The sequence below is a fragment of the Lycorma delicatula genome, chromosome 2 (genome assembly GCF_047948215.1).
Source record: "Lycorma delicatula isolate Av1 chromosome 2, ASM4794821v1, whole genome shotgun sequence".
NCBI classification, from domain to species: domain Eukaryota; kingdom Metazoa; phylum Arthropoda; class Insecta; order Hemiptera; family Fulgoridae; genus Lycorma; species Lycorma delicatula.
In genome coordinates this window covers 33,935,017-33,961,393 of record NC_134456.1, presented here as the reverse complement: position 1 = coordinate 33,961,393, position 26,377 = coordinate 33,935,017, and the positions used below count along the sequence as shown (strand labels likewise).

At 30.6% G+C, this 26,377-nt stretch overlaps 1 protein-coding gene across 9 annotated transcripts in view; it reads left to right on the top strand.

Moving 5' to 3' along the window:
• The window catches only part of LOC142320626 (putative ATP-dependent RNA helicase TDRD12), a 126,145-nt gene that overhangs the window by 12,745 nt on the left and 87,023 nt on the right, over positions 1-26,377 (top strand). For 8 of the 9 annotated variants that reach the window (XR_012755454.1, XR_012755457.1, XR_012755452.1 and 5 more), the window contains exons 3-10: positions 3,192-3,436; positions 10,382-10,590; positions 11,843-12,464; positions 14,613-14,727; positions 15,313-15,483; positions 19,652-19,804; positions 22,191-22,340; positions 25,089-25,335. Coding sequence is in view for 2 of the 9 variants with exons in the window: in XM_075358639.1 (XP_075214754.1) it covers positions 3,192-3,436; positions 10,382-10,590; positions 11,843-12,464; positions 14,613-14,727; positions 15,313-15,483; positions 19,652-19,804; positions 22,191-22,340; positions 25,089-25,335 (1,912 nt within the window). In the remaining 7 variants the exon portion in view is untranslated. The remainder of the gene's footprint in view (positions 1-3,191; positions 3,437-10,381; positions 10,591-11,842; positions 12,465-14,612; positions 14,728-15,312; positions 15,484-19,651; positions 19,805-22,190; positions 22,341-25,088; positions 25,336-26,377) is intronic. The other variant, XM_075358640.1, reaches the window with a different exon arrangement.

The window sequence follows — 26,377 nt, the reverse complement described above, 5'->3', positions numbered from 1 at the left end:
TTTCAAAAGCAATAATGGAGGCGCCTTCCTTGGTAAAATATTCCGGAGGTAAAATAGTCCCCCGTTCGGATCTCCAGGTGGGGACTACTAAGGAAGGGGTCACCAGAAAAGTAAAAAATAACATTCTACGAGTCGGAGCGTGGAATGTTAGAAGCTTAAAAAAGGTTGGTAGGCTAGAGAATTTAAAAAGGGAAATGGATAGGGTAAACGTGGATATAGTAGGAATTAGTGAGGTTCGGTGGGAAGAGGAAGGCGACTTTTGGTCGAGTGACTTTAGAGTAATTAACTCAGCGTCAAATAATGGGCAGGCAGGAGTAGGTTTCGTGATGAACAAGAAAATAGGGAGGAGAGTGGAATATTTCAAGACGCATAGCGATAGAGTCATTGTAATAAGGATAAATTCAAAACCTAAACCGACAACGATTGTTAACGTCTATATGCCTACAAGCGCCCATGATGATGATGAGGTAGAATGTGTATACGAAGAGATTGATGAAGCAATTAAACACGTAAAAGGAGATGAAAATTTAATAATAGTTGGAGATTGGAATGCAAGCATTGGAAAAGGCAAGGAAGGAAATATAGTGCGTGAATACGGGCTGGGCAAAAGGAATGAAAGAGGGGACCGACTTATAGAGTTTTGCACGAAGTATAATTTAGTAATTGCCAACACCCAATTTAAAAATCATAATAGAAGAATATACACTTGGAAAAAGCCAGGCGATACTGCAAGGTATCAGATAGATTATATCATGGTTAAGCAAAGATTTAGAAATCAACTCGTGGACTGCAAAACTTACCCTGGAGCAGACATTGATAGCGACCATAATTTGGTGATAATGAAATGTAGATTGGGGTTTAAAAACCTGAAGAAAAGGTGTCAGATGAATCGGTGGAATTTAGAGAAGCTTGAGGAAGAGGAGGTAAAGAAGATTTTTGAGGAGGACATCGCTAGAGGTCTGAGTAAAAAAGATAAGATAGAAAATGTAGAAGAAGAATGGGAGAATGTTAAAAAGGAAATTCTTAAATCAGCAGAAGCGAACTTAGGCGGAATAAAGAGAACTGGTAGAAAACCTTGGGTTTCAGACGATATATTGCAGTTGATGGATGAACGTAGAAAATATAAGAATGCTAGTGATGAAGAAAGTAAAAGGAACTATCGGCAATTAAGAAATGCTATAAACAGGAAGTGCAAACTGGCGAAAGAAGAGTGGATTAAAGAAAAGTGTTCAGAAGTGGAAAGAGAAATGAACATTGGTAAAATAGACGGAGCATACAGGAAAGTTAAGGAAAATTTTGGTGTACATAAATTAAAATCTAATAATGTGTTAAACAAAGATGGTACACCAATATATAATACGAAAGGTAAAGTCGATAGATGGGTGGAATATATTGAAGAGTTATATGGAGGAAATGAATTATAAAATGGTGTTATAGAGGAAGAAGAGGAAGTTGAGGAGGATGAAATGGGAGAAACAATACTGAGATCTGAATTTAAGAGAGCATTAAAAGATTTAAATGGCAGAAAGGCTCCTGGAATAGACGGAATACCTGTAGAATTACTGCGCAGTGCAGGGGAGGAGGCGATTGATAGATTATACAAACTGGTGTGTAATATTTATGAAAAAGGGGAATTTCCGTCAGACTTCAAAAAAAGTGTTATAGTAATGATACCAAAGAAATCAGGGGCAGATAAATGTGAAGAATACAGAACAATTAGTTTAACTAGTCATGCATCAAAAATCTTAACTAGAATTCTATACAGAAGAATTGAGAGGAGAGTGGAGGAAGTGTTAGGAGAAGACCAATTTGGTTTCAGGAAAAGTATAGGGACAAGGGAAGCAATTTTAGGCCTCAGATTAATAGTAGAAGGAAGATTAAAGAAAAACAAACCAACATACTTGGCGTTTATAGACCTAGAAAAGGCATTCGATAACGTAGACTGGAATAAAATGTTCAGCATTTTAAAAAAATTAGGGTTCAAATACAGAGATAGAAGAACAATTGCTAACATGTACAGGAACCAAACAGCAACAGTAGCAATTGAAGAACATAAGAAAGAAGCCATAATAAGAAAGGGAGTCCGACAAGGATGTTCTCTATCTCCGTTACTTTTTAATCTTTACATGGAACTAGCAGTTAATGATGTTAAAGAACAATTTAGATTCGGAGTAACAGTACAAGGTGAAAAGATAAAGATGCTACGATTTGCTGATGATATAGTAATTCTAGCCGAGAATAAAAAGGATTTAGAAGAAACAATGAACGGCATAGATGAAGTCCTACGCAAGAACTATCGCATGAAAATAAACAAGAACAAAACAAAAGTAATGAAATGTAGTAGAAATAACAAAGATGGACCACTGAATGTGAAAATAGGAGGAGAAAAGATTATGGAGGTAGAAGAATTTTGTTATTTGGGAAGTAGAATTACTAAAGATGGACGAAGCAGGAGCGATATAAAATGCCGAATAGCACAAGCTAAACGAGCCTTCAGTAAGAAATATAAGTTGTTTACATCAAAAATTAATTTAAATGTCAGGAAAAGATTTTTGAAAGTGTATGTTTGGAGTGTCGCTTTATATGGAAGTGAAACTTGGACAATCGGAGTATCTGAGAAGAAAAGGTTAGAAGCTTTTGAAATGTGGTGCTATAGGAGAATGTTAAAAATCAGATGGGTGGATAAAGTGACAAATGAGGAGGTATTGCGGCAAATAGATGAAGAAAGAAGCATTTGGAAAAATATAGTTAAAAGAAGAGACAGACTTATAGGCCACATACTAAGGCATCCTGGAATAGTCGCTTTAATTTTGGAAGGACAGGTAGAAGGGAAAAATTGTGTAGGCAGGCCACGTTTGGAATATGTAAAACAAATTGTTAGGGATGTAGGATGTAGAGGGTATACTGAAATGAAACGACTAGCACTAGATAGGGAATCTTGGAGAGCTGCATCAAACCAGTCAAATGACTGAAGACAAAAAAAAAAAAAAAGTAAAATGTTTCAATTTAAGGAAGGATAGAGGATAAACTATAAAAGTACTTTTTTCTTATCTTGTGTAACAAATGCGGGAGGCATTGCAATTTAATTTAAATGTAGATTAATGGGGCAAATGAGTAGCTTATTTAATATATGTATTTTTGGGTAATGGTGTAAATTTGTGATTATATTGTATAAATTATTTGTTAACCAGAGATGTGCTGTTAGTCTTAATGGAGATTGCTGGTTTCGAGCTGAAGTTCTTTCTGTAAATAATGAAAAATCCCAAGTGTTTCTAATTGATCAGGGGAATTTTACTTTTATATCAAATTGTTTGTTTCTTCCACTACCTGAAAAGTTGAAGCATATTCCAAGTTTGGCATATCGCATCAGTTTTTTTGGAATTCAACCTGTGTGCATGGAGTTTACCAATGAACCATACATCAGCTTAATTCCAGTGTAAGTCAAAGAACATTTATTAATTTTAATCTTTATAAACTTTTTATTTCATATGTTTTGTTAAATACAATGCGGGGCTTGAAATATATCTCCAAAGAAAATGTAAGTACTATAATATCAGAAATAAAATGTCAGTAATTTGTGTAATGATGTCCTTTAAATGTGAAGAAATTTTGTTTTTGTCAACTATTCTAGTTCCCATTATTATTAATTATTCTAGGTTTCTAGTTCCCACTATCCCTTTTAATTTGTTAAATCTATTAAATAAAGATTCACTTATTTTACCCTTTGCCTCTTGACAAGTAAAAAAAAAGCCTACTACTATCAAAAATTTCTAAAGTAAAATATTGCTTTAGTATGTGTGTTAGGACTACACTATAAATGCCTGTAAATAAAACCTTGTAGATATCAGCTGAGACATTGGCATTCACTTACTTCAGTAAAACAGATCTAAATCAAATTGCCTTAGTGAATCTACTTTATCCTTCTTTTAATTATCTTATTAAAATTATATTGAACCGTTTACATTAGCCCATTAGTGGCAAAATCTCAACTGTGATGTTAATAAGTATGGCATTTGTGATGTTAGTTGCAGGGCTTGAATATATTATTTTTTTCTTAATGTATTTGAATAGAATATTTTAATTTTCTTTACTGAACACTCATGAGAAATATTCATTTTATTGTGTTTGAAAATACTAAGTCTAATGTAGTAATTATTTTTACCTTAAACAGAGCTCAAGCCGTGGCTTATATTTTAACTGCTTGCAACTTTATCATTTTAAGGTTTAACCCACTGAATCAAACCACAACTGTGATGTTTGAAACATCATAACTGTGACATTTTAATGTTAATTGCAAGGATTGATTCATTTTTTTATCATAGTGTTTGTTTAGACACAACTAGTCTAACAACTGCTTTGAAATTGTCATTATTCTGTGTAGTGGAAATTTTTATTCTATATTTTCAAAAAAACAAGGCAGTCTGTAGGTCCATATCTAGCTTGAGAAAAAATGTATAATTTTATAATTTTTATGGGTTGTATAGATAAAAAAATGATGTGTCTGATATAAAAAAAAAATATTGAATCAAGTCTTGTGACTAACTTCACAAATTCCAGTTATTAACATTCAAATATTCTCAGTTGTACACAATTCTTTGAACTTTTAAAAAATCAGCGCTTTCTGGGTTCTATAAATTAAAAGACATTCACTAAGAGAATCATTAAGAAATTTTTAAAAGCTTTTGAAATGTTAGGAAAATGAAGGACACATTTCTGAAACAGATATAACTGTTCATGAGACCCATGTCTCACAGATCATGAAGAACCCATGTCTATCATTTTGAACTCAATAGCTTGCAACAAAATATAGCTCAGAAACATCCTTTATCTCATGTAGGAAAAAATTCAAAACTCATGTGCATACAGAAAGGTTGATGACAATATTGTTATGGAATATGAAAGGTCCAGTTTTATTATTTATTTTATACTTAAAGGTGAAACTAAATAATTAATTAGAGCTACTTTGATTACTGATGAAAAATATAATAAAGACTAATAGGTGCGGTAAACTTTTAGAAGGTGTGAACTTGCTTTACGATAACACTGATATGACAAAACAAAAATCAGTCAAACAAAACAATCCTTTTCTTCAAGATTTTGGTTCTGAACTGCTGGTCTATTCACTGTAGAGTCCTGGAACTTACTTAAATTATCTTATTTCTTATTTTATCTCTTTGGCCATTGAAAAAGAGCTATAAGGGAATTATATTTGTTCTGATGAAAAGATCATGAGAGGACTCCAAAATTGGCTAACCAACTTTGAAGTTTCTTCTAGGAATGAATTTAAAGTTTGTTAAAAGATGAAATAAGTACACGGGAAGGGGAAGGGGATTGTGTTGAAAAACATAAGAACTTGAACGTTCATCGTGAAAACATTTTTTATTAATTCACTGCGCTTTTATTTTTTTTATATTTTGATTTGGAATTTTCTTGATAATTTGGCATATTTCAAGCTCTTTTTTTGATTGATTAATATGAAATGAGAAATATGTGTCATTTTATACTGTTTAATTTATATTACTTTGTTTACTTTCTACTCCTTACTAACACTTTATTACAGGGGGTTTTACTTTATTTTTATTTTTTCACGCTTGCCAGTTAACCAGGGTTATTGTGAAAATTTTTATGATATATTTTTTAGGAAAAAATTGCATAATTTATTATTAAGTATTATAATAGAACAGCAGTGGTAAAAGAAGAAATTTTGTAAATAGATAAAATTTTTAATTATTATTAATTTTTTTCTTATATTTATTTATATTATTTTTTGTATGGGTGTTCAGATGAGTTTAGTTTTTATAAAAACTGCTGTGAAAACTAAACAACTTATGTCATATTGGCTGCAACAGATGAAGATAATTTGAGTCATGTAAGCAAGTTTTGGTTTTGATTATTTTTGATAAGTTTTCAAATGCTGTTTGGTCGAATGTTCTTTGGTTAGATGATCTTTTCTCATGAAACAAGAGGTCTGGAATAGAAAACAAGGCTTTCAGATGGTGAATATTCTGTTACAAACTTCATTGTATAGATGATTGTTTTTTGCTGCTAGATAATGTAATGTTCTGATTTTATGCAAAAGGGTTGTTAGATGTTCTTTGTACATGAATTTTGAAAACATTGAATGCTAAACATCCACAAATGGATTAATAGATATTGAAGTTATATTTTTGTATAATACGGAAAGGTGTACAAGGTGTGATAAAAAATAACAAGAAAATAGAGTAAAATGTCTTCTCTACTGTGTTTGTTTTTCCCTGTGCAATGGCAGCACTAACTATAATGTATATCAATATTTTCAACTGTATTAGATACAATTTCAGATTTGACAGCCAGGTAGTTAGAAGGCATTTTATTACAAGTGGTGACATACTTTGTTTGAAAAGGACAGAAAAAGTGATTTACCTAATAATTAGCATTAAAAATGAAATAAACTGCAGTGAGTGGTGATGTTGAGAAGGATTTTTGGTGAAGTATGTTGACACCAAAGATTTGTGAGTGGTACAAACAGTTTCAAGAAGGCCATGTAGACAACAAAAGGGTTGGACATACTAAACATCAATGACCAATGAAAATATCGACAAAATGAAGGACATTGTGGTCAATAATTGTTGAATCACTGTTATAGGTGATGCATGTTACATTGGCAGGGTCGAAATATGAGAAAACATTTTCCCATGGGTGAGATCAAGTGGAAAGGGCCTAAAGGTGTATAGATTAATGTACAGAACTTTTTATAAAAATATCTTTTAACTAATGTTTTTATTAACAAGTTATTGTAAAAAAGTCACTTTTTCAGTTTTCTTTAATATATCAGTTGTTTATTAAACTAGCAAACACTGCTAGCATCATCGGAAAGCTGAGAAAATTCTACACAGATTTGCTAGTGCCATTTTTCTACAACTACTAGATTTGGCAATATTTTATATTAACCCTTCAGGCAGGGAACACATGAATGTCACGCACATGTTAAGTTGTATGTATTGGCAGGTGGACGTGACAGTCTCGCAGTACTTGCTTCAGAACTTCATAACACTGTCATCTCGTAATGTTTATTTGAACAACTGGCTCTGTGTTATCACGAGGCTTCGTTCTTCCCTTCCATATTTTTATAACTGCATAGGATTGCATATCGGTGATGAAATACGATTTTGTTCTATGAAGTTGAATGCTCTTCTTTCAGTCAGTTGCATCAGCTGTGAGTAAATGAAAATGGCCGGGTCAAGCACGTTGTGTAATCTTATATCGGAACAAATTATTGAATGTTTAGAAGATATGTATAACAGTAACATTAGAATATTTGATAGTGGTAGTGAATTTGATAGTGATGAAGATTTTGTGCCAGAAAATCGTAAAATAAAGAAGATTCTGAACAGAGTAGTGGCGATAGTGATGACGATATTGATATACAAATGAAGCGTACAAGAAAAGACAGAATGGAGATGGGGAAAAGTGGGTGATTCTTACACCTCACAAAAAATCTCCTTTACTGAAAGACGTAAAATAGTTAACCAAGTACAGTGTGTTTCACAAGCATTTAAATATTTTTTCGATCATGAAAATTGCTATGCCAATGACTTCATAAATTCGAAACAAAATGACTTGATGCCACGGTCCAGAGTTCATGACTGGAAAAATGTAGACAGTGATGAATTGTATACTTATTTTGTACTGCAAATTCTTATGGGAATTATTCAAAAACCAACTATAAATTCATATTTCACTAAAATAAAATGTTTTCTTATTTTTTCTGAAAGGTTTGTATTTGTTCTATATCTGCTGAAAATTTGGTTTAAATTGGTGTAATAGTTTTGAAGCTATAATTTTTTACTTTTAGTACTGTAATACAGCTGCTGGTTGGGCATTATTTAAATTACCGGCAGTAGGGTAGGCCTCTAAAAATTTAAATACCGGCTTGAAGGGTTAACAAAAAACCACTCTCTAAGTATGTTTGTGAGAGTGCGACTGCTGCATCAGTACATACGTTTAATTTTATAAGTTTATTTTGTTATAGTAAAGTTTTTCTATTTCGCTTATTTCAATTTTTATATCAGAACAGCCGTTTCTTAAAAAACATTCCTTGTATATACTGGTGCAGTTGCACTCTCACAAACGTACTTAGTGAGTGGCTTTTTGTTAATAAAATATTGCTGAATCTGTGGTTGTAGAAAAATGGCAGTAGCAAAACTGTGTAGAATTTTCTCAGCTTTCCAATGGTGCTAGCAGTGTTTGCTCGTACTATTTTTTTACATATTCACCATTCACTGCAATACACTTCTGATATTTGCTTACCAGCTTCATTATTCTGTTACTGAGGAATTCTCCTGCATGTGATTTAAACAATTAATTACGCTGTTTTACAATTCCTCATAATATTCAAACATCTGCGACGCAGGCTATTATTTTAAATGAAGAAAAAGGTAATCTCTTGGTGCTAGATCCGGACTGTAAGGTGGATGTTTAAAGTTTTCCCAATGAAATCGTTGCAATTGTTCAGTGGTTTTGTTTGCAATGTGAGATTGTGCATTATCTTGGAGAAACAAAATCCTGACAATTAGCGTCCCATGCCTTTGTTTTGAATTGAACATCTAAGTTTCGTAAGCGTTTCACAGTAGGAATAGGCATTAACAGTTCTTCCATGTTCGAGAAATTCAATCAGCAATATCCCTTTAATGAAAAAGATTATGCTTTTTCATTGAACTTTCATGTTTAAACCTTTTGGGCTCCATGGATGATGAATGCTGCCATTGCATTGATTGCTGCTTTGTCTCAACATTTGAATAAGATATCCACGTCTCACCACCAGTCACAATATTTTTCCATAAATCATCACCTTCATTTTTGTAGTGTTTCATAAATCTTTGAGCTAAAGCAAGACATATTTCTTTATGTGTTTCTGTCAACATTTTTAGTACCCATCTCATGTATCTTTTTGAAATAATTTTTTGCAACCCAGTTTTTCAGTTAAATTGTTGTAACTTACTGATTGCAAAACAAAAGTGAATTCGTTTGATAATTGAGAAACAGACTTCTGTTTCCAAGGATTTTTGCATTCACATTTTAGTCAATTCATCTGTGATGGCAGGCAGGCAGGCAGGCGGTCACTACATTCTTCGTCGTGAACATTCATTCTTTTTCCATAAAACAAGCTACACCATTGGTGAACTTTACTTTCGCACATAACACTGGGTCCTTAAACATTGACAATTTCTCTATGATATCAGCAGCTGATCTGTTTTTTGCCAGTAGATAACGAATTACTAATTGTACTTCTCAAATCAATGGATTATTTATTGTAGCACTCATTTCAACGCAAATAATGTTAACCTATTATTACAAACAGATGAGCATTGATATAAATAAACATGCTACACTAACGCCATCAACTTCCACCGAATCTAATAGCGGCTAATTGAAAACGGCCCTTACTTAAAAAACACACCTCATATTTACAAGTCATGCATGCCATAAGCAAATGCTCATAACTTTTGAATCATTAAAGATATTTGAGAAATTCAAAATGGCACATGTAACTAATAGTCATAACATTCAATCATATTTTGAAAGTATTTCACTTGTTTGAATTGGTAGTTTTCTTGTTTAAGTGTGGAATTTTCCAATTTATTGATTTAAACCATGTACTTTTAAACAAATTTTGAAAAACTAAGAATTTTTTCTACTATTTTGATCCTCCAGATCTAATATTCCTTGTCCATTAGAGAAATTACTATAGAGAAATGTGATGTGAATGCAATCTGATGTGAAACAGTGACTCACATTTTGGGTATGAAATGAGTAGCAGCAAACTGTTTTTCAAAATGTACAATTTTCAACAGAAGTAATGTTGCAGAACAATCGTTAGCTGACTTTGCTGATGACTCAGAATTACTTAGATGTACTACCTCAAACTTTTACGATTGACGATTTACGGCAATAGATGAAATGAAGAAAATGATCAAGTGAACTTGAGACTATATCAATAATTGTGCTATGCAAATGTTTTGAGGATTGGGAGAAATTATGGCATAAATGTATTGCATCTCAGATAGACAATATCAGTATAGAAGAATAAGTAAATAAGTCTTTTTGATAAAAATTCAAATTCTGATAATTTTTTTCATCACATCTTGAACATGTGGTAAAGGAAAGTTAAAAAGGGTAAAGGAAAGTTGTATACAAATGGTACAAAATAAAAGTGTTATAATGAACCAGTTCAGGATAACTGAATTTTGACAATTTCATATAATTTTAAGCTCCCAAAAGTACTACATTTGGAGTATCTAGTTTGTGAATAAGGTTTTTAATTTTTTAAATGCTGCTGTCATATTACATTGTTATATACTAATTTTTTGACTTAAAAATTTTTATTCTTATTTTTGTTTAGGGAGTGTAATGAATGGAAACCTTCTCATTTGGTATACTTTAAAAATTGCTTTGATGAAGCAGATAAGATATATTTTAAGGAAGTAAATAAAGTTAGAGGGATTGGTTTTGGTATCATTATAATTAAAAGAGGTGAACAATATTTGTGTTTAAATGATGAACTCTGTTGTGAAAAATTGGCCACTAAGAATCCAAAATTTGAATTTGATCGTAAGTATAAAGTTTATTTTTATCTATTTTTTGTTTGTAACATTTATTTCCTGATTTCTGAAATAGGGCAGCAGCTGTTTCAGTAGTTAAGGGCTTAGGTTAGGAGGACTTATTGGCTATATCAACATCACTCAATCTTCTGAGTACTGCACATCTGAAAGCAATGGAAAACTACAGCTGTTTTTTTTCCAACAAATGTAGCTCTCTGCATTTTCATGTAACAAAGATGAAGGTGCCTTCTATGGTAAAATATTCTGGATTTAAACTGGTCCCCTGTTTGGATCTCCGGGTGGGGACTGCTAAGAAAGGGGTCACCAGAAAATTAAAAAATAACATTCTATGAGTCAGAGGATGAAATGTTAGAAGTCTAAAAAACGTTGGTAGGATAGAAAATTTAAAAAGGGAAATGGGTAGGCTAATTGTAGATGTAGTAGCAATTAGCAAGGTTTGGTGGGAAGAGGAAAACGACTTTAAGTCAATTGATTTTAGAATAATTAACTTAGCGTCAAATAAAGGGCAGGCAGGAGAAGGTTTCATAATGAACAAGAAAAGAGGGAAGAGAGTAGAGTATTTCAAAAAGCTTAGTGATAGAATCAATCATTGTAATCAGGATAAAATCAAAACCTAAGCCAACAATGATTGTTAACATTTATATACCTACTATTGCCCATGATGATGAGGTAGAGTGGGTATACAAAGAAATTGACAAAGCACAATTATAAACACATAAAACGGGATGAAAATTTAATAATAGTTGGAGATTGGAATGTAAGCATCGGAAAAGGCAAGGAAGGAAATATTGTGGGTGAATACGGGTTGGGCAAAAGGAATGAAAGAGGGGACCGACTTATTGAGTTTTGCATGAAGTATTAATTGCCAGCACCCAGTTTAAATATCATAATAGGAGAATATACACATGGGAAAAGCTGAGCAATTCTGCAAGATATCAGATTATCATTATATGCTGTAGATGAGTTTTGTGATAAGCTAAGAATATCTAATATAATAATAAGTATATAATGTTACAACTAATATATATATATATATATATACTGTACTTTATACCTTTATAAACAGAATGTATTTTGTATTTGATTTGTTTTTTTGGCAATGTTGATAAACAAAAACATTGTTTAAAATCACCATACATGACCTTCCTGTTTGTGAGCATCCATAGTAATGTTGTCTTACGTGGTTCTCTCAAACAGGAAGGGCTTAATTTACTTTTGTTGTAAATTATTTTTTTTTACAGTTTTACCCTCAAAGATTTCTAAGGTAAACAAAATTCCAGAAAAACATAAGGATGTAAAAAATTGTGAATTGGAGCTTAAAAAACCAATTGATGAAAATTTAATTGAAAAAAATTCATATAATGAAGTAACTAAAAAATTGTTGAATTCTTCTTTAGATAATAATGCAAATGAACTACTTAATTGTGTTGGCCAACGTAATAATACAGGTAACTTACCTAATACTAGCCGAGAATACTTACTGAGAGCTGCATTTGGTGAAAGTGTTTGTAAAAGTAGGATTAATGATTCACTTAAAAGTTGTGAAAAAAGTGCTGATCATGTTAATATATCATTACCATCAGAATCCAATTGTTCATCAAATAATAATTTTTCTGGGCATTCTGATCTTAGTAAAAGATATCTTTCTGAATCTGACACAAGTTCCAGTAATGAATCTAATTTATTCTCAAAAAATATTAAGCGGGAGAAAGAGTCTTGTGAAATTACAGCTAAAGGTAAACAGATGTCTTCCAATGTGTTGATGCTGTATGAAAAATTTACAAAACGTAAAGAGAAAAGTGTTCCTACGCAGTCAGAAGCTAGTAATACTGAAAGCGATACAGAACAGCACCATGGGAAAAGGTTAGTTAAAAGTACATGTAATAATAATTTATTTGTAGAAGCAGCAAATAAAACAAACATTTAACCTTATAATGTTGGTAAGGCTTTAATGCTTTTGTGTTCCTTACTATTCAGATATTTTGCTATCTTCACTAAAATGTAATAAGTCTTATAATTTACATAATAAAATAATTAGTGCATTAGTTACTGTTATTTTATTATGAAATTCATTGTTTGTGGCTGAACGCTCTCTAGAATATTGTGAGAGCACTGTTAGTGCTGTAAGCTAAATGGTTTGTTTTATTGATTTGGTGGCTCTACAAACAAATTATTTAATAATAATTTAATAAATTACTGTTTGATATATGTTTGATAAAATAAAAAAATATTTATAATTATTAATAAACATTTCATTTACATTATATTTGTAATTTTATTGTTTAAATGGGTTTCCTTTAATTAGTTGGTATAGAAAATTCAGTAAAGAAAAATAGAATTCCTTGTGTATTGGTTTATTTTTGTTTACTTTAGAGCATGAATTTTTGCTATTAATACCGGTGAGCAACTTAAAACTGAACAAAGTCTGCTTGAATTGCATTTATTTGAATGCAACCTTTAATGCTGTGCTACTGTTGATGCTACAACTAGTGCCATTATTGGTTGTATATGTTGCTACAGTAGTCTCCCTGTTAACTGACTTAGTCGGGAGTGTAGTTTGTTAAGCAAAAAAGTCTGTTAAATCTAAGAATTTTTTTTTGTGTTTTAAGAGATACTGAGGTGGTATTTTTTGTACAGTACTAACCAATATTTAAGCTGTTGTACTATGACTGAAACAATAACGTGGCATTTTTCTTTTGCTACAATTTCATTTCCACATCTCAGGTACAAGCTTCAAGCTTATGTGGCAAGATCATCAACCCCAAAAAAAAAAAAAAATGGCGTATATCAGATATATTTTTGTATATATTTAAAATTAAAAGGTAAAGTATGATGGATACCCCTTGATCCATAGGTTGGATCAAGGGTGTTGTTACATTAGGTGGTAGAAACTGATCCATAATGTTGTCTTCTGCAAATTCATCTAGGAATAGCACAGCTTTTTCAGATAAATTTAATTTTCTTAGTTGTAATTTTACTTTAGCAATGAATTCGTGATGAAACCATTGTTGAAATAACAAAACACTCATTTGTGCACTTATAGCACTGTATAATACATCAGTAACATCTTTTTCTTAATGCATTTTAGTGCTTTTGGATTTTTAGACTTCCTACTAGAAGTGGAAGTTTGCAAGTCCCGCTTGCATTACAGCAGATATTCTGTCTTTCTATTGTTTTTATCCTGGAGCAGCATGTTTATCCCAAACGGCTGTTGTCTTATTTGGCAGTGACTTATTTACAAGCCCTGTCTCGTCGCCATTATACAGTTCTAAATTAAGTTTTTCCATGTCGATGATTTTTTTTTTTTATGCAGTTGATAAATTTTTCTACTGCTGCGTGGTCTAGATAATTTTTCCCAGATATACTTAAAGTATGGACTCATAGTGCTTTTTCCAATAATGTAACCATTCTTCACTTGGTATAAAGGAGTCGCTAATAGTCCTGCTGCCAGAACCATTTGCTGAAGCAATCTTTCCATTTAGAATAATGGTTTTTTTTTTTTAACAGAGGTCTGCCAATAGGTGTTCCTCATTCTCTTTCATAAAGGAACCAAATACACAGTGCCTCATCTAGTAAATCTAAACACGTGTTTTTAAGGTTCACCTCACCTGAAGAGCCACCTGGCTGACTTACTTCATACAATATGCTTCAGTCTATGAATGGTTCTTTTTCCAGTCTTTAATCATTTCTTAATATCTAAATCTAATGCTGCTGATTTTATCGATTGATCTTTATCTAATTGTTCTAATACTTCCAGTTTAGTTTCAGTTGAAACTATCAAACATTTTTTTTGCGACTCATAAGTTAGTACAGGTAAAAAAAAAAAACTTGCAGCTATTGGTATGTAAGAAACTCATTACGTTATTCGGAATAGACAAAAGTAAAAAAGAATCTTACAAATTACTGTACTGTACAGAATTTAAACTAAAATTTAATATATGAATGGATAGGATATATATATATATAATAGGAATGGTTATGTTAATCCTTCTTATTCTATATTATTTTCAGTTTTTATAAAAAGATTTATAATGGAGTCCTTTTGCATCAATCACCTTCAATAAAAGATGAAATTGAGCCTTCTGAACGACTGATTGACTGTAATATTAATGAAAAATTGCATAAAGTAAGTAACACCATAAATGTTATTTGTCTAGTATGTAATCTTTTTTTGTTGCAACAGTTATAAATAAATACAATTTTAAAAAATTATGCAATTTTGTCTTTATAAATTTTGACCTTTACAGTAGACACCAAGTAAAAAAGAAGTACCAAATTTTTAGTAATCCTTTGTTTGGTGTCTGTCAACTTCAAGAAGTCACAATTTAAAAAAAAAGATAATTTTTTTATATCTTCTTTTACTTTTTTCATTCCTGTTTTATTTTATATTTATTGAATCTAAAAAATTGTATCTGTTTAAAACAGGTTACAAAATAAATAAATGTAATATTATCACATGTGCTATAATTGTGGAAAATTGTAATTGTTCGAAAAGGGCACATTGTTGTTTTTTACTCTAATATTGCATTATAGTATTAATATATAAGTATTTATTTATACTCTAATATTGCATTATAGTATTAATATATAAGTATTTATTTATACTCTAATATATATTATCTTATAGTATTAGAACTTGCTACACATGTTAAGTTTAAAATTAATTTTAATTGAACAAAATTTTCATTTTACATTAGTCAATTTTCTTTAGGTATTGGAATCAAGGCAGAGGAAGGATCTTACTCAGTTGCAAATGTTTGCTTATCCTGTTTTAACAAAGCATCATAATTTGGTTGTAGTAGGTAATCCTCATTCTGGAAAAACTTTGGCAAGCATAGTTGCAGTTTTGACTCTTTTAAATGATTCTAAGTATTATCAAGATGTAAGTACGCATTTGCAGAGCATGCATATTTTTAAAATAATGATATAATTTGTATGCAAGTATCTTAAAATTTATTTTATTGAGATCTGAATTTTGAAGAAAAAATTAGATTTGTAATTTAGTTAATATGCTGCTGAATAGTTGTTAAATATATTTTAAATAACATGACTCTAGTGTAATGAATCACCAATAATTAGCAGTGAAAGTTATGTTAAGAAATGTGAATGAAAAGTGATGTCACCGTGTAGTTACTGTTACGTGATTTGATAGGTCAATCATTCAGTTAAATAAATAAGCATTAAAAAACTTTTACAGCTTTTTTTTAAATAAAATTTGATTTATTTATCCTTTTCTGAACAGTAGTTATTGAATGATTACAAACATACATAAAGTGATACTGTACATTTTGTGAACTTAAGTTTGAAAAATAACACATTGTCAGCCAAAAACTGCTAAAAGATTATGAAATTTTATATTTGACAATTAAGAACTTAATTCCATTTTTTTTATTATATTTCAGTCAGAATTATACTTATTTTAACGTTTTGGTGTACTGTGCAGTCTTTAGACAGAAAACTTTAGGTTCCTGAGATTGCTGTTGAATAATCTTTTCCCCAGATCACACTAAGGGCTTCACAAATTCTTATATATCTAATGTAGACAGACAAGAGTCTGACTTAGACCCACAGAACCTAAGTGCAGAAAGAAAGATCAAGAGTAGTGGAAAGAATGATGTACTAGTACTTATGGAGGAACTGCAGTATGAGAAAATTAACCCACTCATTGGGAAAAGCACAATACAGTGGGTAGTCATCCCATTCAATTCAGTCTAGAGATTAGGGTATTTGTACCATGATAGAAGCAGCACATTATTGATGAATGATTTTATAATTGGCTTAATTATATGGTACAGCAAAAATATTTTTCCACCTGAAATTAAAGAGCCACCTCAGTGGGTTTATAAACAACCCTTGCCTATTCTTAGAATTGTTTGATGAAAGGATCCAAGGGAAATAACTATAAAATGTTAATTTAGATCCTGACAGGAAGTTATAGTCACTACTAAAGTAATCAATAAAATTTGTAGATAAACTGAAATAACATAAAACAACTTAATTGTACATGGTATATTTCCTCTATATAACGGCAACAAGAAACTAAGGATTGTCAAGAAAAATCTTGATGAATTAGAAGAAAATAAAAGTAGAAATAAAACGGGTAAGAGGAAAGGAATTTAAAAGATAACAATAAAACGTTATAAAAAGTGAAAAATGTTTGATTTACAGAAGATATGGGTGAGTTTAATTTATTAGTAGGTGTGGTGGAGTGTTTTAATTTTGGAAATATTTTAATGATTATTTTGTACTGTGTATGTTTTATAATATGTTATTTAATTACTTTTTTAACTTCGCCACTCTTAATTAGATGTGTTTAAAGTTTTACTATTTATTTACATTTCTGATGGTAGCAAAACCATACCTCATATTTATGAATTCCTGAAGCGTTTGTTCAGTGTAAACATTTGATTATTTTTCTTCTCAAAGAAGACAACATGAATAAAGATGATAAAAGTTTTGAGAAATTGTAAAATATAATAAAATTTTTGAGCATTGACTGGCAATGTAACTGAAGCTTTCTTATTTTATGGAGGGATTTAATTTATTACCTTATTTTCTGTAAAATTTAATTAGGTATGAAGTTACATGGTATGCATAGGTTATGGATCTGAAAGTTCAGAAAAAGAAAATAGTCACACACTACTTGAAAAATTACTTCACTGTTTTGAATGACAAGTGATTATTTAAAATATGGCCTATAACAGATCTTAGTACTTATTAGTTTCAGCTAACATGTTTGTGTAAACACCAGTCCAGAAATTCTTTGTTATGGAACAGTAATCAAGCTGAAAATTTTCACATTGGTAAAATTAAAATTTTATTGAAAGTTGTGGACATAAATCAAGGAAGAAAAGTGGTGGTTCTTTTGAATGATTTTTTTGAAGAAAAAATTAGATTGATAATTTAGTAATATGCTACTGAATAGTTGCTAAATATTTTGAGTAACATGACTACAGTGTAATGAGGACGTAAATAATAAGCAGTGAAAGTTTGCTCAGAAATCTGGATGAAAAGTGATGCCACAGTGTGGTTTTTTTAGGTTGAAACTTTATTAGATTACATAGGACTGTTTTGTTGAGTGCCAGTAGACAAATAGAGCTTTGCAAAAACATTTTTGGTTATTGTTGTGAATAGGGTGAACTGAAAACAAATATAAATTTCAGTTTTTTATTTAAACAGAACATAAGACGTGGTATAAAAATGATACAACTTTCAACTAAATGAAAATCTTTTTGATATTTCAAAGAAATTTTTGAAACAATATGTACTACTAAAAAAAAGGCCAGTTAAGTTAGGTTAAAAAAACTGGGTTAATTAAGTTAGGTTAAAAAACATTATAAACTCCTTCCTATTCAATATTAAATTAATTGTTTGAGAAATATTTTACTTTACATTTCAGCAATATTAACAGCTGATCAGCAATGATATTTTGTGTGTTGTTCAATAATTTTGTAGCTTTCAGAAGCGAGTACATTTTACACCTTTTTTATTTTTTAATGAAGAGTGTGTGTAGAAATTTTTGCTAAATGGATTTTCTAATGGATTTATGCTAACTGCATATCGTAAATATTAAGAAAAAGTTTCTGTTAGAAAAAATGTTTTGATGACAGTTTTAGAATGCAGCTGAAAAAGAAGTTAGTTCTGGAATCCAACTTTATGACGTATGTAAAAGGTAACACCGAGAACCAGATATATTTTGTTAAAAAAGAAAAAACATTGAAATTGTTGTTTGTGTAATAGATATGCAGGACTATAAAAAATATTAGTTAAAAATATTTCTAATTTTTATTTGGATAATGGTTATTTCATAATCTTTTGAATTGCTATAATTAAAGTTATCATTTTGTATTTGGAATTTAGTTATAACTGCTAGGAGATTTTATCTTGCCTGACATCATATTCCGCAATACTAATTCATCAGTATTCATTATGTCTTAACTCATTACTTGTATTACATTACCATATTTAATAATTAGTCTTTTATTTTTTATATAAATTATTCAGATATCTGTGGGTATAATTTAGCAAGCCTTATCTTCTTTGAAATAGCTTTTCCTTAGATAATGCATCTTCTAATCCATCATCTCCAAAAATGTTCACTTCTAAAACACTACCAGATTTCATTTCAATCTATCTTGGTTTTTCTTTGTTATCCTCATTGTCCCAAATCATTATCCTTTCAAACAGGATTTCAGTTATGGAAATAAGACAAAATGTGTGCTGGAGTTAGTAAAGATGTTTGGGTTAGGGAGGAGAGTTAACGTTTTGCTGTAAACTTAGATAATTGTGTTTCATGTAACATTCCTGCATAATTGCCAACATATTCTGGAAAAAATTATGTCTTTTAAAACCACAAAAATACATAATATTATATGACACTAATAAAACAAACACTGATAAACTTGTGAGTCTGGCAGTATAAAAATAAGACTGGCTGAGACTACCAAGTTTTACATTGGTCAGAACAGTTGCAAATTCAATCACTCTACTAGGAACACATCTAAGTACTGCATTCAACAGCATATTTAATCTTTCGAAGTCATAGAAATGGGGCATAGATACAAAGATTTTAACCATAGCATGTAAATTTTTTACTTAGCATGTAAAAGCCAACAATTCTTAATTCCTTTCAAAGTATGAAATTATAAACTTACTAAATAAGGTAAAAAAAAATTAAGTGAACAAGTTCACACAGATGTAATGGACGCTCTTTCTAACTACTTAAAAAAAAATGGATGCCATTAACTATAATGATGTTTGTAAAAGAACTTCATATCTCATTGATTTTCAGGAAACATGTTAAGTCCAGGATCTTTTTTGTATTTTTTTTTTTTAACTTTTTCTAAAAGCTTAACATATTTTGTTATGTTGATCACAGAGTTAGAATAAACCTTGCATTTTATATTTTATGGTGTATATTATCTAAAAAAAAATAGTCACTTGCAATACTGATCAGGAGTGTAATTTTAGATTCTACCTCAATTGGTTATTTAGTTTTATTACTTTTTTATTAGTATATAATCATATATTTGTCTATTTTAATTTTACAGCTAAGAACAGGATTTGGTCCCAAAGCAGTATTTTTAACATCATTTTCTCAAAATGTCAGGTCTATTGAAAAACTATGTCAAACATTGCTTAGTAAGCAAAAGAACATAATTGTAAAATCAGCTAGTGGAGGTGATGCTGTTGAAAAAATGAAGGTAAATAATATTTCATGTGTTGTAGCATTATTTTTATTTTGTTCTGTGTGATGGTTTTTTTTTTCAGTATATTTAATATTTACATTCTAAAAAACTTCAGGTCTATACTTATGCAGTTTACATCTGAGCATCATATAAGCAACACCATCCACAAAAACTTATATTTGGATTTCAGGTGTTATGTGTTGATAACACACAAATTATCAAGACTAACTAGTCTTGATAATTTTGAAATTTAATAGCTTAGTTATTGAAAAATTCCTGACTGCTTTGTCTATATAATCTTGTATAGACAAGATTGTACAGTTCCTCTATTTTTTATAATGTAATTGTTCAGTATAGTGAGTTTTAGAGTGTAAGTGCTGATGAAAATTGAATGATTCCCAAGTTATTTAGTTTGATATTTTAGGTTACTTATTTTTGTATTCAAATGTATAGGATATTGAAAATTTATGTAGACTTTAAATATGATTTAGACCCAAAATATTTCTGAGATTTCAGTTTTCAATTTCTATCAAATTAAAAATATATGTTTTATATATATATATATATATATATACACACACGTAGATATTTTCAAAACATATACTTGTACTTGATGAACAACCTGAAACCAAATTGAGCTGGCTTGGTTTGGTTGAACTGCTTGGTTTGGTCTAGCTGGCTTGAACTGCAGGTATTTAAGGTCATCTTTACCACTGTTACTACTTCTTTGTAGTTGTGTTATTCTAAAATTCCTTATTCGATCAAAGAAAGGGTTATAGCAGAAGCTTTTTGTGCGCTCTGGATCCTTTCAAGAAACACATAAAATGTTTGTTGAAAAATTTCTCATTGCTATTATCCCAGTAAAGAATTGCATACACGATTTAAAAAAAAAATTATGGTGTACAGTGGGGTCACTTTCAAATACAAAATGAAATAGACAACTTTCCGTTAGGACTCCAAGACCACAAATCATATTCAAAGAAGAATTTCTGCCAATTTGAAAAAATCTACATGCAAGTTATCATAAAGTGGTTAAAATGTATATATCTTACCGTAATGTATTCTTTGTGATTTAAATTTGAAACCATAGTAAGAGAACAGATGATCTGAAATGTTTTAATTATTTACTAGCTTTTCAAAAACATTGTTCATGGATGGATAGACCCAATACTGTATTGCATGTCAGATGAGGAATGGTTTCATTTATCTGGGCAAGTTAATTTGCGCAACACCAGGTATTTGATGACTGAAAAATCTTTACCAGATGTTTGAGTGTCAACTTCACTATGAGAAAATTGGTTTAACATGTGCTTTTTTCTGTAATTATACTGTTACTAATTTTTTTTTGACCAGTGTCGATACAAAGAATCAGTACTGTTGCTCATTTAACAGATTGTAAAAAATAATATAAATTCTTTCAACAGACTGAAGCAATATGTCACACATCAAGCAATTCATTAGCACTTGTTCATGTGGCTTTTGCAGAAGAATGAACTATCAGAGAGAGCAATAGTGGTCACTATCCTTAAAGCCCTGGGGAATGGGGATGTTCACCAGATTTGTTTTGTTGCAATTTTTTGCTTTCTGGCTATTTGAAGGATATAGTTTATGATCAAATCTCCACACTATTGATGATCTGAAGGTGAACATTCAACAAGAAATCAATGGCATTGACAACCAATATTTTGCATCAGGTGTTACAAAAGTGCATCGCTGCACAGTTCTCACATCTTTTGTAAAAAAAAATACAAAATTTAATTTACATTTCAAGTTTTTTTTTTTATTCATTGAATGTTACATGTCACAACTGTGTTTAATCTGTAGCAGTTCAATTTTAAGATGCTCACCCTGCTAGTATTTCTATGGAGGTAGAAAATTTATGGTTAAAAGTGTCTTAATAATAATTCCACAGTTTATAACTGAATTTTCTGTTAAATTCATTATAAAAAAGATTGAAATAATAATTAAATTCGAAAAAACTCCTACACAAAAATAAAATACCGATTCAAATCCTGATCAGGTTTGGTATTTTTCGTACATTACAGAATCCATTTCTATATCCTACACAAAAGCTTCAAGCTTATGTGGCATGATATCAAAAAAACAAAATTCTATTACAGAAATAGAAGTCATTCAGAGCCTGTAGAATGAAATTCATTATATAGCTCACAAGGTATTTACAATACGATTAATGTATTGTACCAAAAATCATTCCAAACTTGAAGGCTTTCCTATCGTTGATGAATTACAGAAAATCCTGGACTGGATCAATACTGTCACAGCACAGTGTGGGTCTGAAAATAGCATTAATCATGTTGATGGTTGATTTTCTGATAATTAGTGTAGTTTATGTTTAAGATCTTTTAATTTTGATAGCCAGTGTGAAGTTTATTTGTTGCAGTTTGAACTAGCTGGAGGCTGTGATATACTAGTGACAACGCCAAGATGTCTCATTCGTTTATTAAATGCAAGGTTTGTTACTAATATTAACAGGCTTTGCCATTTAATATTTGATGATGCAGATTTTATTTTTGATCATTTTCTTCCTGAAGTGAGTTTTTGTTTATATTTTGTTTTTGTTTGTGAAATGATATTATTAATTAATGTCATGATAGTTTTTTATTTTTACCCCATCCTTGCCATTTTATGTTACATTACTTGCAGAAAAATTCAGCATTAAAATAGACATTTATGCGGGCAAATATGACTGTAATGTAAGGCTTGTGTAATATGAGTATGTATGAAATAAAGTAATAAAATAATTTTACTTACTTTTGTTGAACTGCATCAACCGCATAATTTTCTTACCACAGAATATCTTCTAATTCGTCCTTGCATTAGACACCACTTAATACTATACCACATTTTTGAAACAACAGTAATAATAATAATTATTATTATTCTTATTTTGGTATGTGTATCAAGGAAGAGTAGTACTGTATGTGTTTGCACACTTAGTCTTCTTTTGAGATAGCAGTGACTGACTTAAATTGAATAACTACAGGATGGTAAATTACAGAGTCTTGTCCTTTGACATTATTATGATATAACATCCAAAAAAATGGAATAGAACAGGGAAAAACAATGAATGGGTGGATTTAATGAACATGTTTAGAATTAATACCAGGATAAATTCAGAAACTCCTTTTGGGGGTCAACTCATTGAAGCTACCTAAAAGTTGATGAGGTTAAATGTTTACATTCACCTATATGTGATATATATAATTCAAGAGACAGGGGGTAGAATTCCACTGATGGAATTCAATTCTCTGCCTCTTTAAAAGAGGTAAGTATCATTTCTACCAATTCAGAAGGGGCAATTAAAATTGATATTATCTGTATTTATACTAATCTTTTAGAAGTAACTCTATTCATGAGTTTTAAAAAATGTCCCATTTAAACCATTAATTTAAACATTTTTTCCTGTATAGTTTGTATGTAATTTCCCCATTCAATTAATTCAGTGTATGTAACAATTGTTTTATAAGAAAATTGGGTACTTAACATGATATTTTATGGTGTCTGTCTCAGTATTTCAATACACTGGCTTTACAAAAGGTTCCAGGACTATAAAAATGAAATTAGTGACAATCTCATAGACAAGGTTTTTACTTGTCAAGAGAAGGCTTGTGAACAACATAACCAAAGCTCATTCAGTTTGAGTTAGTGGTTCACATTGTATATTTCTTTTTGTGAAGTTATTTTTGTGCTTATTGGATTTAAAAAAAAATAGAACAGTGTGCAAGCATAAAATTTTGTTTTTTTGCTTGGAAAAAGTGCTACAAAAATATTTGAAATGATAACAAGCACTTTGTGATAAAAATACATCTTGCTTGCATGTGTTGAATGATTTTCTCATTTTGTGATGGTTGATTGTCATTAGAAGACAATAAGGGAGGAGACACTACAGCAGAGCTGTACTGATGAAAACTTTGAATGTGTATGTGAATTAGTGAATACTGATTACCATGCTTGAATAAATGCTGCTGTCTATGAAGATGTCCAGATATGTTTATTGGACGAAATTTGTTGCATGTGACCACATTTTCATAAAATAGAACCATGGATTGAGATTTTTTTTAACTGAAGAATCAAATCATAGAAGCTTGTACATACAAATGTGAAAGTGGAAATTTGTACTGTATGAAAAATGTCATGCCTGACTAGGATTCGAATCCAGGACATCTGGGTGAAGGCCGAGATGCTACCACTTCTCATGGAGATCAGCTTTCTTCATATCAATGCTTCACAACAATGCGCCAACTCAAACAGCCATCATTGTGCAGCAGCTTTTGGCCAGATGACGAGTGGCAGTGCTGAGACTATCCTCCATACTTACCAGATGTTGCTCCTATGGACTACTTTTTATTTTTAATAGAAAGTGCTACAAGTCCCCTAAAATCAATTTGAAAAGAAGAATTCTCTGAGGGCATTTGACGACCTTTATATCCAATCTAAACATTGTATTGCGTTGAAGAAAGATCATGTAGAAACTTAAATTGAATAAATCTTTTCTCAGTTTTTTTGTAGTTTTTATAGCCTCATTCCCAGAGCTTTTTGTACAGACTTGTAGGCAAAGTTGTTTCTTTGAGGGTAATACTGTTAATTATACAACCAATCCCTGTGGAGAATAGATTAAACATTTCAAAGGCAAAAAGATCACCCGCATTTCAATGGACAATTATACGCCTCAATAATTTTTGGTGAGTGAAGAAGGTACTGGGAAAGCACTTTACTCCGTTGGATATTGGTTACTCTTGAATTTTGGTTTGTTCTTCTTTTGAGGATGATTTGAAACTCACGTCAGTTTCTCATAGCTCTTACAGTTATAATATATATGTGTGTAATATTACATGTGTGTAAAATTAGCTTATAAGCTAATTTGACTTTTACCAATGCAACTATTTTATTGGTATTGTAAAGTGTTTAAAGACCTTGTTGAGTAGCTATGCGTGCAAATGGATTTATTAATACACTATATAGGTACATTTTCCTAAATGTATATTTAAATTACTGAGTCAGTTGAATGTTAATATTGCAATACTACACATTAATAGAAGAAATCTGTGGATGAATGAGTAATGTTGCAAATGTAAAAATGTTGCGAAAATAAAATTATCATTTCATTTCAGTTAGAGTAGATGCTTTTGTAAGATAATTGTTGAAATTTTACATGCTTGAGACTAATTTGTTGATTTTAGACTTGCTTGTAACATTTTTATTTTCATTTTAATTTGTAACAATTATGCATTCATTTTTAAAATAATAAATTATTATTATTTGTTTGTGTTTTTTATAGATTCAGTTACTTAACTCATTTGTTACAAAATTAGAATGTGTAATGAAACCGGATGGTAAACATAACGTTCAAAAAATTGTTTTAGCTGAAAAATGGTCACCAGTGTTAGAGAATTTTGTAAAAGAGGTGATTAAAGATGGTTTTATTTGTATTCCTACAAATAATCTTTTAGAAGCAGCTGTCTATTCACGAGTTAAACCAAATATCCAGTTCTTGAAACCAGAAAATAAGTGCAGTGCTCTTACAGGTTTGTCTCTTGTTTTTAAAATTACATTGTTGATAAAACACTTGTGTTCATTAGAATTATTCTTATTTTCAAAATTAATAATTTAAATATACAAGCTAAACTCAGTGTGAAAAACAAAATATGAAATATGTAGATTTTACAGCTGTGTAATTTAAAAATATATGAACAAGTAAAAAAAAAAAAAAAAAAATTATTGTCACCTGCTTAAAAAAAATAAAGAAATTGTCATGCTGAACTTCTTAGGGTTAGATCCACTGTGTTTTAAAGAATAAATTTATGTGCATTTTGATCAATTCCTGCCCATTAATCTATAAGTTTTATGTTGTTCAATTTCTTCTGTGTTTTAGAGTAACCTGTTTTTGAGAATGTATGAGATGCAATCAAACAGTTCAGAGACTAGGTGCATAAAAAGAGACAAAATTAATCTTTTAACTGTTTGTTACAAATGTATAAAAAATCCCACTGTACCGAATGGTTTTTTTTTTTTAGCACTTGTTGATTAACTGTTTAATACACATAGCCTTTATATATTAAGGAAAAAAGTGCTCTCCATGACAAAATTATAACACGGTACAGAGAATTGTGAACTAATTTAAGCTTTCTGTTATTGGAATTATGTTATGGACTGATGTATTGTATTGCTGCTGTACCGCTTGGTAAAAATATTTTTGTTATACAAAGTCTGTTCAAAAAATACGAGACTAATATGTTAAAACAAAATGTACTTCAAAGTACTCTTCGCCCCAATGCACACACTTATCCCAATGGTGTTTCCACTTTGGGAAATAGTCCTGGAACGCTTCTTTTGTGATGTTCTTCAGTTCCTTCGTCGCATTTGCCTCAATCTTGAGAATCGTCTCAAATCTTCTTCCTTTCAAAGGTTTTTTGAGTTTGGGGAACAAGAAGTCACAAGGAGCGAGGTCAGGTGAGTAGGGTGGGTGGGGAAGAACAGTGATATAGTGTTTGGCAAAAAACTCATGAGTTCTGAGGGCTGAATGGGCCGGTGCGTTGTCGTGATGAAAAAACCAGTCACCACTCTTCT